Source organism: Hippichthys cyanospilos, chromosome 10 (assembly GCF_059441005.1).
Source record: "Hippichthys cyanospilos isolate Australia breed blue-spotted pipefish chromosome 10, RoL_Hcya_1.0, whole genome shotgun sequence".
NCBI lineage: Eukaryota > Metazoa > Chordata > Actinopteri > Syngnathiformes > Syngnathidae > Hippichthys > Hippichthys cyanospilos.
In genome coordinates, this window is record NC_142378.1 from 17,836,591 (window position 1) to 17,852,500 (window position 15,910).

Below are 15,910 nucleotides of genomic sequence, written 5' to 3' on the forward strand. Positions count from 1 at the left end.
CGTCACACATCCATCCTCTTTTTTTTTTTTTTTTCCACATTCACATGAAACAATTAAAAAAACGCGTGAAACCTAACTGTTTGCATTTTTGATTAGTTAATTCCAATGATTTGCCAAACCCAATTCCATTGAAGTTGGGACATTGTTTTAAAACAAATGGAATAGAATACAGTCAACTGAAATTCATTCACTGTGAAAACAAGGTATTTTATGTTCAAACTGATACATGTTTTTAGCAAATAACCATTAACTTAGAATTTTATGGCTGCAACACGTTCCAGAAATGTCTGTCTAATGTCTTTGTATGACGCTATTGTAAAACAACTCTCTTTTTATACATCTGCTTTGACTATTTGCTAGAATAGAACTAGATTCTGAGTCATAACACTAGGTTGGGGAAAAAAGTGATCTAGCATCTGAAGTTTAAGAAGAAAAAAAATCTTGGATGCTCTTTTTTTTTTTTAATACTTGCACAGCAACACAAGTATTACCTTGACGCTCCTGTGGCTGTCAAAAAGAAAGACTCTTTTCAGGGCAGGAAAGAAAGCTTTCTGATGGAGCCTTTTTGGATCAGGCTTAAATTGAAACCTTATGTGTGGCATGTGGAATCCTGGGCCTCTGGCTGGCTCCCAAGAATCCACAGAATGTGAGGGATTTTTCCCCCTTCTTTCTGCCTCTTTTTCTCCCTCTATTCCCCCCCTCTCTTATCCCTCCTCCCATGTGTGTGGAGTTGTCTTACATCAGCCCAAGTGAAGGCGCCGCTGAAGTGAGCCAGCAAGACGTTCAAGCAGGCTTGATCTCCTAACTGGAATATTTTTGGGGACAAATGGTCTGAAAGGATAAAAGTAAGTAGACCCGTTCTCCCTTTTTTTAGGGTGTTTAATCACAATCTTTGCTTACTTTTGGGGTGAAAGTGCTGAATTGGCAACTGTTGAATGCAGACTCATTTAGAAAAAGATTTTTTTTTTCTACTGAACTGAAAACCCACCATGCATCAAATGTTAAGTTCAACCAAATTTAGTATGAAGATTGTTTTTTTTTTGACTGCTAATGTTTAGAAATCTTTCACCTCGGATGTAATGAATGGGTGTTAGGAAACACGTCCCCAATCAAAAATGTTGATACACCATGTTGCAATGTATACATTATAAAAGAATCATGTTTGACAATTATTAGACACTAATACATGGCAATCTAAATTTCAGGTTGCTCTATGACATTGACATTGATATTAACAATGGTCGGCTTTGTGCAGGCTGACCAATTTAGATAATCAAAACATGAGAAAGATTTTTTTTTTTTCATTTTGTTAATTCGTCGGTACACGTTTAACCGTCGCCAAATGCGTTGTGATCCTCAATGGTTTCCATCATTTCATGCCTATATTCTACCTTTTAATATAGTACTTTACTAATATTAAGAAAATAAACGGACTGGATAAGTAACAGCATAAGCGCAAAAGAGAGGTGGACACATACGGTATTGTTTTGCGGTGTAAACATCAGCAAAGTTACAACGTTAACGACGCAGCGCTTCGTTAAAGACTTTAGGCCCTCAAGAGCCACCGTAGTCGGAAGTAACGAGCTCCAAACAGTAAACGATTAAAAGGACATACTATTCATTTTAATGGTTTTCTTCGTTAAAAACATTTAAAATCTGATTCAAATCATCTACCTTATTGCTAATGAGTTTTGGCTTAAAAGGAAGAGAAGGAGACAAGTGGGAGACAAGTCAATTCTGCACGTGTGGTATCGAAGTAAAAATATACTGCTCATAAAAGAAATTACAGTACGAAATTACAAAACTCTAAAAAGGCGTTTATGAAGGAAAACACACACACACACACAGCTGCCTTTTATCAGGTGTGTGTGTGTGTGTGTGTGTGTGTGTGTGTGTGTGTGTGTGTGTGTGTGTATGTCACGTCAGGAGCGCGGTAGATCTGAAGTAAAGAAAAAAAATCTCAAGTGGATGGCAGAAGGCAAGAAAGAGCATTTAGAGCAGAGGTCAGGAAGAAAAAGATGCATGGTAGAAAGACCAGAAGGAAAAGACGTAAGGTAAAATGACCTTTGTCCATTTCTTTAAAACTTTTTTTTTTAAGTTTACAGTAAGTTAATGTTAAAATGTTACTTTTAAAACAATGCTTAGATTGCATGCATTCATCTTGGCGTGTAACATTGCCTCTCTGTAAAAATAACAAGTGCGTCCTTTTCTAACGAACCATTTTGCGGTGTTTGACTTCGGCCCGAAAAAGAGGTCAACGTGTGGTAGTCTATCAGGCACACGCAACATGCAAACACCTGCATGTGACACTCACACAACACTGACGGACTTTACGACCGCCGCTTTAACACTAAAAGGCCTCTTCCTCACAAAACTTTGACTTTGGAATTACTGCATGTTTGCATCGAGGGAATGCACCTATCCACAACCTTTGAATATTTAGTATTGGTAGTAATATAAGTATGCATAGCATGGGACAAAGATACTACACACTTGAAAGAAGAGAATGAGAATGGAAGGGAATGAGAGGGGATGGGTAAAGAAAACAAGGAGTGATAGAATATGTAATAATAGAATAGAATGCATTGATTTTCATTATCTAGCTGGTATACCTCAAAATTGGGGGCACTGCTCCTAAATATGATTAAAAAATAGAATAAATGATCGAATTAAAAGCATGGGTTCACACTGCAATTGTTACAGTAATTCCAGTGTGTTTGTTATTCAGAAAAGTTTGAAGGAAGGATGGAAAGAAGGATCTTAATAAGTGAGAAGAAGGAAGGAGTCATTGGAAGATTACAGTAAGAAGCAAAGGTAGATGAAAGAAGAGGTAGGAGGAATAAGGAAGGAAGGTAGGACAAAAAGAAGGAAGAAAACATGGAGTATGAAAATGTAACTGCGAAGGCAAGAAAGGAGGAAGGGTGAAGGAAGCAAGAAGGGAGCGTAATAGGAAGGAGGGGAATTATAAAAGGTCATAGGAAGGAAGGATGGAAGAAAGGAAAGGGAACGATTGATAGAAGTAATGATGGAACAAATAAGAATGGAACAAAAGAAGGAACACAACACAAAGGAAGGATGAAGTGTGTAAACAAAAAAGTCAGTAATGAATCATAATAAAGATGCTCACTTGTTGATGCCCTCATTACGCTACATGCTGTTGACGTCAGCATCTTCATGGTGAACTTTTTTTGTACACAATTTATAGTCATTAATTGTATTTATTTTTTGTGTGTGTGTGTGAGTGCGTGCGTGTTTAGGATGGGACCATGTTTTTTTGTTTTTTTTTTTGGCTCTGCTTAGTGTTTTTCCAATCTCACAGTGGTGCTGTCACTGCTTTAGAGCCTGGGACATTGTATCCAAAGTCACTGCCAACATTTTTAAGATGTCAGGAGTCTGTGTGTGCGACATAACACGTTGCACAATTGCAAGTCTTCTTAAATGAGTTAGCCAGTTTAGGAAAAAATAAACTTGTAATACAAAAAAAACCACAATCTATACTGTGAATCCACAACTTCTGTCCTAAAGTCTTTATTGACTGTCCTGGAAACAGTATACTCTATTTACAGTTTTGATAGTCCTCACACACCACTTTATAACTGAACTAAAAAACAACGTCGACATGTAATTAAAAGCAAATGATACTTTTTGGCTAACTAATCTGTTAGTTCCACATGAATTGTAAGTAAGCTTTCAGTTAAATGACTTTTACCTTAACCATATCAGTTTTGTGCATTTGATAAGTAATTGTATCGTCTGTATGAATTTGATGACTATAATAATTTTTAGAACATGGTGGTACGGTTGTCACCAGACCGATTATTTGCTTAGAAAGAGAATTACACATATTAAAAACAATTATTCTGCTTTCTACTACTCCGTTCATGAGCTTAATGCTAGATCAATGCAAAACGGCATAGGTGGGCTAATGAAAATCATCCATGTTGCAGTCCTATAACCCATTAATCGAAAGGTATTTAGGCACAGACGGTGCAGCAACACATGTTAAGAGATGATATAATACAGGTTTTTTTTTTAAAATCACATGTAGTATTTTGACTTATGCCTTATCAGTATATATCAGTTTTTCTCAAATAGTGGGGTGGGCCGTAATTCACTGTGAGGGAGGATGTATATGACCCCAGGTTACAGACTTTGCTTTTAACAAATGAAGAGTAGTTGCACATCCACAGCATCAGTTTGTGCGTTGCTGCTCTCATTGTCAAAGTTTGTGTGGAGTTTTTTCAAATTAATCAAATTAATGATTAATGTGATTTAGAACAGGGGTTCTGAAACTTTATGGAGTCAGGGACCCCTTTTTGAAAGCAAATTTTCCAAGAACCCCCTTTGCAAACAAAACAAAACAAAACCAATTTAAACCAAACATACAGTAAGTGCCATTTTTTTATTCACCAACAGATTCAATTTGACAACAAGTTTATTTGTTACTTTTCCACTATATTATACCACTATAAGTTTCGAAAGTTAAAAACAGCATTATAAAATAAATGGCGCTTTAGCTTTGCTGGTTTCATTGCCTCATTAGCAAGCAATTGTTGACACAAAGTACATTTTGACAAATTTAAACATTGTTGCATTTTAAAAAGTATATTAAACTGGTTGAATGGATTACTTTATTGAAGACTCATGAATACTTTCACAATTTAATATAAAATCAAATTAAATTAACACATATATATAATTTTTTAAGTTATTTTTTTTCTCTCAGACTAATCTTCAAATCTAAGTAGCATTAACGTGTTGAAAGTTGATTTATACTTTTTTTTTTAATGTTGAAAAGGATATAATTTTACGTTTAGTACGTATCCAATTTTTATAGATAATGATCTTATTTATCATGACCGCAGCGCGAGGGTTCCTTCCTGGGGGCCTTTGCAAAAATAATGAGAAAAGCTGGTTTTTGTGTATGCCATATGTTGATTTAAATGCATTAAATATTTTTTTTGTAGGTAGTTTCAAGCAGTTTTATTACCGTAAAAGTTAAATACCTGTGACACTGCGGCTTGGAGTGTGGGGGTTGAGAAGAGAGTGCGTAATTGAAAGCACGTGTGTAGCTAATAGATGCGCTATATGGCAATTAGGCTTGAGCAACACATTTTTGAAGCAGAGCTTCAAAAAAATTGGGGTCCCGGGACCTCTCACAAGGCAAAAAGATTTTCCAAGCACCCCTGCTTCTCAATATCTTAAAGTCAACAAAACATAACGAGTAATTTACCTTTAAATGTCTTTGAAAAAAAGTTGCTCATGATTGAGAAAAGTGGTAACGGTCCTTTCTTTGGCGTGTTGAGTCAGGTCAAGCTGCAGTAACTTATGTAATGATGTGCAGTCAGTTTATCGGAAAGTCATCAGCATGTGTGCCGCTTTCCAGCTGATTCATCCCTCAGATCCACTAGTGTTTGTGCTGAGGGGTGAATCTGTCCTATTCCACTTCCTGTACTGGCCGCTTGATGTTTGTTTTGAGAGAAGAAATTCAATCGTCACTCTCTTCTGATGCAATAAATGTATAAACCCTCGATTGGTAGTTTGTACTTATGCAGATAAACAGAACATAAATGCATTACCCCCCCCCCCCCCAAAAAAAAAAAAGGATAATGAGCACATCTATCATTATGAAATGTTTTAATGTGAATTTTGAGCTTTCGACGGATGTCTTACTTATAGGGGAAGTCAACCCAAAAGTTGTCTTGACAGTAATATTTACAATACAGCCCCTCTAGTCAAAAAACGCCACTCAGAGCAATATTGTTTTAGTGGAATACGAGTTAAGCAGCAATATTTTGCTGCTCACCCGTTTTGACTTATCTCAGGAACCTGGCAGTTGTTTTTGCCTCATGCTGTCAACTGAAAATGACATCACAGCTGCTCAGGTCAATTACAACTCAACTTTTCTAAGTTTGGTGTGACGTTTCCAAATTGGGCCATGATTGGGTGCAACCTGAGCCCCGAGCAACTGTGATGTGTGATGAGTGATGTGTTCATTGCAAGTGGCGCAATGGCCGCCTCAAGATGGGTAAAAACGGGTGGATTTTGTTGCTTAATTCATATTCCACCTACACAATATTACTAAAACTGCTGTGTTTAGATGAGTCCGACTGCTTAAAACATGTTGGACAGAAAGATTAGAGGTTGATTTCCCCTTCAAGGAGTTGGAGGAGTTTAAATTCAATGTTTTATACATAAAGAAGAGGAATACAACAATAAATCAAGTCTAACAGAATTTTCGAAAACTGACAATTTAAGTCAATTATGTTTTAGCTTAAAATATACTGTCCACATAAACACTCTTAGGCTAGGTTCACACTGCAGCCTGAAGAAACACAATCCCAATTTTTTATGCCCTATCTGACATGTATCTGACCTTTTGAGGGCAGTGCAAACGACACATATCCGATTTTTATCAAATGCAAAACACTTGGGTATGTGGTACTCAATCCGATACGTATCTGATCTTAAAAAAAAAAAAAAAAAAAAATATATATATATATATATATATATATATATATATATATATATATATATATATATATATATATATATATATAGTTGTACGTACACATAGTATTAAATCAAACCCCCCAAAATGAATTTCATGCTCAGAACATTGCATCATTTCTTCACTTTTTTTCTTTTCTGCTTAGCCCGTTTGGTCATTATGTAATATGTAATAAATTGTCATTGTTATTGCTGCACATGTGAAAAGAGACTGATGTACTGATTTGTTCTGGGTAATCATCTTTGAACTTGGCTCCACCTCCCACAAGTCATGAGATTTTAAATCCATTCCTGATGGATTTGTACAGCTTGCCCTCAAAATGAAGCCCCCGTTCTTTTCCATTATTGTTTGCTTGTGCTTTTAGAGCTGGAACCAGTCGTCTTGACCTTTGTATTGAAAAAAAAAAATCAACTATTGAAATGCACTAGAGTGAAACCTCAAAAGTAGAACACCCCATATTGTGGGATGTCTTTCTAGCAAAATTTGGAGTCTAGCTTTTCTCAGTAAGCATCTAAATTGTGTTTCGCATTTTCTTTTTTTTTTTTTATCTCTGCTATTTTTCCCAATATACAAATTACTAAAACAGATGTTACCGCTCCATAATCTCCAGAGTCTTCAAACATTAAGTAGATTGTTTTAGAGAAAAAAGTTGCAGCGTTGATTGAAATCTTTGAATCTTTACAAGAACAAAGATGTAGCGTAGTTAATGGGGGTAAACCCTGGTGATCACAATAAAATTGATGAATGATATGAAAAATGCTCTAAATCTTACACACTGTCCCTTTAATGAGTCTACTTTTAAGTGAATGCTTTCCTTTATGCATTAAAACAAGTTGTGTCATGACGTCGTTGCTTTCCTTACAAAAAAGTAGCTACTCCCACTCTGGACATACCAGCCTTTTGAATAATGATGTACTTATTAATAATTTAATAAGTACGTGATTATAATTTCTTGTAATAATAACATAAATGATTGTTTTGATCCGTTCTCATTGTTGTCATTCTCGTGACCCTTATCTACTACTGATGACGCGTCACGTACGCCACCAATCAGTCTGCGATACTGTAGCGCTTTTTTTCTTATGCTAAGAAAAAAGCTAATCAAAACCGTATTGAACCATTGAAATGTCATCAAAACTTTGTTTATGTGGCCAAATTTTAGATACAGTATAATATCGATGATAAAACTTTTCCAACACCATGAGGCCACACCAGATGGCAAATGATGTTTTAAGTGACATAAACATCTTAAACCAAAATTAATAGGAATATTAAAACTGGCAAACTTTGGTATATGATGCCTCCGGAATTAATTCTAAACCTGATGGAAAATTGTATTGGGTAATGAGGCCAAAGAACTATTTTTCCCAATTTAATCTCTTGAAGACGAGTGTTCAAATCTCAAATGATGTAAAAGACCTGTGATTGGAATTTACTCTCCAGTGGTAATTCAATACACCCTAAAAATTTCCAGTCAATATTCTTTTCCTAAGGTACTGGTTCATAGTGATATTTGAAAGATGAACTTGCCAAAGGTTTAAACATTTTTTTTTCTCCAAAAAAAAAAGGATTTCAGCTTTGCAACATTCAAATGTAAACTCGACAATTTTTGAGCTACCGTCACATGTTATATATCAGGGAATTAAGTACAGAATTAGAGTATTTCAATATTTTGACTTTGGAAGACATAACCCTGATTTTGTGAAAACACCACATATACATAAACTGCCATAAAGATGTCGAGAAAACGTAACCGTTGTATAACAGTGATTGCACAATATATTGCAAAATTATCATCAACACGATAATGGTACAAGCGATATCTTGCTGAGACTCAGCCTGTTCATTTGTGTCCACTGACGTGTTCATTTTACTCAGTAATACAATGAAGTTAATTGCATCCACCTGAACATGTCAATCTTGCGTATAAGTCGACCCCTCCCCCCTTTTTTTTTACTTCAATTTGGGTGAATTTGACAAAAATACGATTATAAGTGTACCCCTAACTTTAGTGGTCACATAGATCACGGCTGTCCAATTATAACACATGGTGAGTGTTAAGACACTGTATATCGAATAACATACTGTGGGGATGGGGCGGAACGAGACAAATACGAGTCCATATGCGTATGCGCATAGACGCAAATGCTGAAACGAATGTTGCCATAATAAAATGATTTGAAGTTTCAAGGCTTTATTTTTTTGACACAGCTAAATTTTAATTTGTCAAAAAGCCCTAAAAGCCATCATCACTATCTGACACGCCAAATAGCTCCTCCCATTTAACATCCGGACGTCCTTATCTTCCTCCTCGTCATTCGTTCAAACATCCTCTTTACACTTCCACGGGTAGTCATCTTCGGACCCATCCAATTTATTTAATTGATTTGCCGATCATCTTAATTGGGATTATCTTTACCCAAGTGACGACGGTTGTGAGATCACAGCATGGAAGGTTGCCCGTTGCTGCCCCCCCCCCCCCCCCCCACCCACCCACCTGCCCACATCCATGCCGGCTTGTTCAAGCACAAGAACAAGGGCTGAAGGAGACAAGTCAAGCCATATTCTCCTTTTCATAATGTGTCAAAGTCCCCCGTAAAAATGATCCCCGCAGCCTCGTTGTTGGCAACAAAGAAGCATTAAGGCGGCACTTGACAAAAGTGCAATTAGAAATGCTCTAAAACAGATGCCTACATTATCGAATTAGAGGTACTGTATATATAATCATATATAATCAAGCCTTGTCAACTCATTTGACGTGATTTTCTATCGGAATCTTACATGCAATCATTCACAGTCAATTTCCAAGAAGAACTTAAGGTCAATTCTCTTGGTCAAGATCCCAAAGCAAACAGAGGCCTTAACAGAAATGTGCATCGCCCCATAACATTTTTCTTGACATCTCGAGGCACACAAGCCGTCAGCTGTTTGGCTTTCATTAACTCAGAGGCGAAGTCGAAAGGTGGCGAGCTTATCCCGGAAAAGATAGGAAGCGGCCGTAACCTTAGCAGCTGCCCCGAGAGCTTAGCAAGGCAAGCAGTTAGGCTGAAGGGACAGAGGCTGCTCTGTCAGTCCTTAATGTCTCTGTCAACATTGGTCACACGACACCCATTTCAGATGGCCTATATGACACCTTCGCGTGATATTAATCCGTGCAGGAAGTAACTAAGTAACCTAAATGCTGTCAAGATATTTTAAAAATTGAGATTAATTCATTAAGATCTGAAATTGATTTCATCTCACCTAACAAAAAAAAATTCTCTACCAGAGTTTTTCTTTAAATTTAGACTTAAATTTTAGACTTCATGCAGTTGTGCCCATTGAGCTTCTGTTGTATTAGAGACTATTCCCAAGTGCTGGCTTGGAGGAATGATGAAATAACTAGAAAATAACATTAAAATAAAACATCATCCATCCTGTCACAGACTTGCACAATCGCGGGGTGTTTTCAAGTTTAGTTTTGGGAAAGAGCTTGGCTATGGCTCGCTACATTAGTGAGGGTCACTAATGTTGCTTCAAGAAAATGAACAATTTATCTTGGAAATTTGACATAAATGGGAGAATCACTTTTGTTACAAGCTCATTTTTCAGCCACATCTGAGCTCCTTTAACAAAATGCACACAGCTTGTGTTAGCTGTAGTGGCTGACATAATTGTTTTGCAGTGTTAATTAGCTTTCTCTGTCGGATATGCCAATAGTTAACAATATTTCAACTGGTAAACCAAAATGTCACCACACAGGTGATTTGTAGGTATTAATCACATACTGTATTTCTTCTACAGGGCTCTGTCTATGGAGTGTTTTGGGATTAAAACTAAAAACAAAACTTAAAAAAAAAAAAAAAAAAGAAAAAATACATGTTATTTGTTTGTCATTTGTTTGGTGAAAAAGACTAAATAGCACATTTCCAATTGACAATGACTGACCAAATGTTATACATTTTTTGATAATCAATATTTTCTGTTGCCTAAAATTTAAACTGGGAGATATTAGATTGATTTCACTATATGTTTCTTTTTCAATGAGACAAAGTGATAGAAAACCCTCAGAAGACCAATTTGACTCGGCCCAGTTTGTTCAAAAGTGATCAGTAGCAACTGCAATCACGTCAGATTGTCAGCATTCACATGTGCAGATTTGATTGAGTCTATTAAACTGCCTCTGAAAATGAATCAGACTGCTGTCAGGGGCGCTCCAGCGCTGCTAGTTAGTGGCTAATTCAGTTTTAGTTCCTTGAATTGGTGGTTGAACTTGATTTCAGAACAATGTCGCAAGTCCTGACTCGGAGGAACAGTTTGTGCAATAGAAAGAGTCGTTGCAACATGCTTCCGGGGGGAACTTCAAAATGGAAGCGTACTAAGGCATTTTCGTCCATACTTTATTTAGTATGCTAAGGTTTATTTTGAAGCCTTTTGCTGGACTTACTACCATTTTTGGCGGCATGTTGTACTGTCATGCAGTGCACTCTCTTTTGCACTAATTAGGATAAGCATTGCACTTGTGATATATATATATATATATATATATATATATATATATATATATATATATATATATATATATATATATATATATATATATATATATATATATATATATATATATATATATATATACACATACACATACACACACACACACACACAACAAAAGAATGTCTCTCAGTATTCACATCTGTTTTTTTTGTGTCCAGGTCAGGATCCATTCCAATCCAAGCACATGTTTGTGATGAAGTGCCCGCACGATGTGCGCTTGTCGCTGCTGCTCCTCATGTCCACTCTTGCATCTGTCAGCTCACAAGTCAACCCAGGTACATTTTTGCTTTAGCCTCACAAGTTCTGTCATTTACTCACACCTAAATACACACCTGGCTTTTTGAAGACTTTTAGGGAAGAGCTTTTGTTTGTTTTGGATTTTTCAGCAGAGACTCCCAAGATTTGGATCAGTTGTGCTTAGAGGGAAACATGTGGTCTACTCTCTCTCTTTCTTTTGGCTTATTTGATGCCGCCTCGCCCCAGTGCTCTCTGCGGGTTGTGTGGTTTTTGTGATGTCACTAAAAAACAAACAATAGATTTTTTTTTTTTTTAATGTTCACAAGGAAGCTATTATTTAAAGTATTTGGTGAACAGAGGAACCAAAGAGAAGGGTTTGGGCCATATATTAAACTCTAGAAATGTAGCATGAGCCAGTAAAAAACTTTTGTTTTCATTTTTTGACTTATTGAGAAAATTTCTTCAGTTCATTATATATGTGTCAGAAGAAGGCAATGTGGACTCACGGTGAGAAAAAAAAACAAAAAAACAACCCTAATCATCTGATTCCTTCCACATCCTTCTACTTCAATCCTCCCCTTCTTCCACTTTTGACGAGGCAGCCTGTGTGTTATCAAAGTCCAGCTTTGACAACAACAGCACAAACATGGTTGTCGTCTTTGTGAGCAAACTCACAAATTTAGCATGGGATCTTGCTGTATACCTCCACACTCTAGAATAGATGCTCATTAAAAAAAAAAAAAAAACACAGACAAATCATGTGTAGGCTATTGTATCTGTGAGTCCCGTGTGACTTGTCACCCAATCAAATGCATGCTTATTTAGAACCATGCAGTTAGTGGATGTGTGTGAGACAGGCAAGAAGCGGTGGTGCAGTTCTGTTTAAACAGATGGTTGACCTTTAGCTTTCAATTTGACGTCATTTGACCTCGGTTTGCTGTTTGTGTATGTGTGTGTGCAGTTGTTTGTGTGTGTGTGTATACATCTTAAGTGCAAATACGGTATCTGCCTGAGAACATACTCACTGTGGATCCAGTTATTCTATTGGAGTCTGTGGCTAATGCATACCAGACATTCTGACAGCAGGAAAGTCCATTCAAATAGTCTTTCTCCATGTGTGTGTGCGTGTGTGTGTGTGTGTGTGTGTGGCAAGGACTGTTTGTGCATCAGATTGTGGTCAAAGTTCAACAAGTTCACAATTCAAGAAAAAAATAAAAAGTGGATTTCCAACCATGAGGATTTCTAACCAGTGCGCCCGTGTGTGTGTGTGTGTGCATGTGTGTCGCATTACAGCCTGACTCAAACAGTTTTAATGTATGGAAGCTGGATACTTCCACCTAGAAGAGTTATTTTTTCCACAGCAGGGAACTAGTCACGGCTGAATTTAATCGAGCCGAGATGGCAAGCAAAGCCTACTTTCCTCTGTTTAAAATTCCCCAGCAATGGCGTTTATACCATCCCTGTCTTTTCCATCCGAGTCCTGAGTGGGCGAGCATTATTTCACTATTGAGGGAAAAGAAGTGTGTGTTTTGTATATACAAAGGCGGGGCCAATTGACAAGCCATCTTGTCCCCCACGTTAGTTACCGGATTCTGTGCCGATATAGGGTTTGAAAAAGTCAAAACATTAGTCCAGTAGAGTTATTGCATCTCTACATTTCTGCCAGTAGGAGGTGCAGGACGTTCACACAAAGCTTGTGGAACCATTAGTTTCATTAAAACTCCCCAAAATGGACACTTCAGAGCAAATTGGCAGAGTTTTTTTTTTTGGTTTTCTGATAGAAAGTTTGGTCACAGTCACACAAAATTAGTGTTTTGTTTTTTTTGTTTTTTTTTGAAGGCCCAAAAAGATCCTGAAATGGCTGCTTCAAATCAAAATGGCTTCCCGTGTAGTTTTGGATGATCGTTTTTGAGGCTTTAAGTGTTGAATTTTTTAAATTCATTGACTCACGGATTTTGTAATTTATGGGAAGCCATTAAATTTTGCCCCCATGCTGCATTCATACGCATTGGCAAAAATTCAAAACATCTCAGTGTTTAGTGTCCTCTGTCTAGTGTGGTGTACATTTGGAAGATTTTTTTTTTGTAAAATCTCTTTGAATTTTTGACTTAAAAAAAAATCTATTTTGAACTTAATTGTAAAATTTAAACAAAAAGCCTTACAGAAACTGTTATTAGGTGCATAGATTTTTTTGAATAAGCAAAGATATTCCTATATTATCTGAAGGAGTTCTTTTTTGACGAAGAAACTGGAAAGGACTAAAATAATCTCAACATGGCTGAATTCCTGTGTTTTTTGAACATTGAGATTTTGTGTGAGATTTTGAAATGGTTAGTCCATATCAGGGTTCACCAACATTTTTGAAACCGAGAGCTACTTCTTTGGTACTGAGTAATACAAAGGGCTACCAGTTTATTTGAAGACACCGATCATGTTAATGAATTTTCACAATAATTAAGGAACAGCTGTAGTAAATATGTAAATCAAGTGTAATCTGTAATATAAGTGTAGAATTGTTTGTAAAATTCATAGAAAATCACCTAACAATTGTAAGCTATTTGCAGAACATGCCTGCGGGCTACTCATGTGATCCTCGCGGGCTACCTGGTGCCCGCGAGCACCACGTTGGTCCATACTCTGTGTATATTTATATTTTCCAGACTTGTTGTAGTGTGTGTGAAAGTGTTTGGCGCTAGACGTTAGCCAGTAAAGTCAGTGAACAAGGCTACCTTTCAGAAAACCAAACGAGGAGATTTAGGTTTATTCGGTTAGCCTCTCTTGGGTTCTGTAACACAAAGCTGGTGTTTTTCCACCTTTTCCTGCAACTGATATTTTTAGATGCTGCGGCCTCAACGTGAAACCTGATGGTTACTCTGTGTGTTTAGGGTGGGAGGTCGATGTGCGTAAGCGTGTAAATGACTAGCCGCGCAGCTCACCTCAGGGGTCACCTCTGAGTGGCTCGGGTAGATAAATAAACACAGCGAAAACCAACATTTGGATGGGCCGTCTTGACATCCGTTAACGTACTCAAACATCCCTCTTTCCATCTTGGATTTGCCAAACGACCTTCATGCAGAGCTGGCCGTCTAATCTCAGTCAAGAGCATGTTTGGCCTTGAATCTTTGCGTGACAAGACCAAGTCTAGTTTCGGGTTTTCAAAGTCAAGCCTAAGTCTTGTTTCAAACAAGTTTAATTTCAATCTTTGTATTGCGTCACAATGTGATATGCACAGTGCTCTGCGGCCAACAGGAAAGAGTGTGATCAGCACTGCAGAAAAATCTCTGGGTGCTTTTCGCCCTCCCTGGATAAAATTGCCGGGTCTTGCTAACTGAGCAAAGCGAGGAACATTGTCAGAGACATGTGTCATGAGTCTTTGAACTTCACTAAGATCTTTAAGATTATAGATTCCATCCAACTGTTTTCAATGAAGGCCTATTCTAAATGTCCTCAGATCCGTTGGCTGTAGTTCAAAGATTCTCAAATGTCCTTGAGTCCAGGGGCCGTTTAGCATTTTTGGCGAGATATCTCTAATTTGGTTGTTTTCGCTCTTTGACCACCACACCCTTTTGTTGAACGTGATTATTTAGCCAGCAGACCACAAATTAGATGAAAATATCCACTGGTTTGACTTGATATTGCCTGTTTCTAACCAGAGAGATCTGGGGCAAACGAGGGTGGGGGCACAGATGCAGGCTCCAGATTATTGAGGCCAAGATAAAACAGGGAGTATGATCAAATCTTTGACATATGGAAATAGTTTGCTTTTTTTACGTGTATATCGCCTCATCGGCGAAGGCTACAAAAATCCTCTCGGCTTTCCACGTTGAGAAAATATTTGGTTGAGATCAGCCCAGAAAGAAAAGAGGGAAAGAAAAGGGGATTAGAGGAGACCTTAAGCCTCTGCTGTTGCCGGCACCTTTTAAGAGGAGGCCAGCGTCTATGCTTGCACTCAGGCGCCCCACAACTTCCGCATAAAGTTCGTTCCGGAGGTGGTCGTCACCTGCTGGCTATTTTGTTTCATCACACAAGCACACGTACGCACGCACATACACACACACACGCACACGTATGTTTTACTATGTTAGTGGGCAGTAGTGTAGTGGGGATTTTTTAAGTGGATGTACGCGATTCTGGGATGTTCTATATATACATACAGAACATCAATCATAGGCTACAACACCAGTTGAACTAACGTTACATTTAATGTTTTACTACTCCAAAATAATCACAGGCCAACGTTATTAAGCATAACTCAAACCGAAATAAAAATTGAACGTGGCGTCGGGAGAAGTGGGTGGACGGCGTATCCCAGCGTATCACGCCCACGACACCCCTGTTAGTGGGGCCATCCCATTGCCAGAATGCGAGTCCCCCATGCAATGCCAGGAGGGTGGGGGCACAAAGTTATTTTTTTTTCTCTCAGACTAACCGATAACCTGTATAACCCTGTAAAAAGTAAAGTTAGCATTTATTGAAAGTTGATGATTTCTATTGCTTTTGTTTTTGTTAATGTTAAAAATATATATAATTTTATACTTGTAGATAATTATTTATAGTCACCCCAGCAAGTGTGTGAGTGTGTATTGGGGTTTGAAAAAAAAAATTTGAGAAACACCGCTCCAACCT

General features: G+C 37.6%; 1 protein-coding gene across 2 annotated transcripts in view; it reads left to right on the top strand.

Annotated features, from left to right (window-relative positions):
* The first annotated feature begins 750 nt into the window (after positions 1-750).
* The window catches only part of LOC148417394 (discoidin domain-containing receptor 2-like), a 29,798-nt gene continuing 14,638 nt past the window's right edge, over positions 751-15,910 (top strand). The window contains exons 1-2 of one of the 2 annotated variants that reach the window (XM_088424874.1): positions 751-845; positions 11,206-11,322. In XM_088424874.1, coding sequence (XP_088281000.1) covers positions 11,232-11,322 — 91 coding nt within the window. In that variant the 5' untranslated portion in view covers positions 751-845; positions 11,206-11,231. Of the gene's footprint in view, positions 846-1,986; positions 2,055-11,205; positions 11,323-15,910 lie in introns of those variants that run through there. The other variant, XM_088424875.1, reaches the window with a different exon arrangement.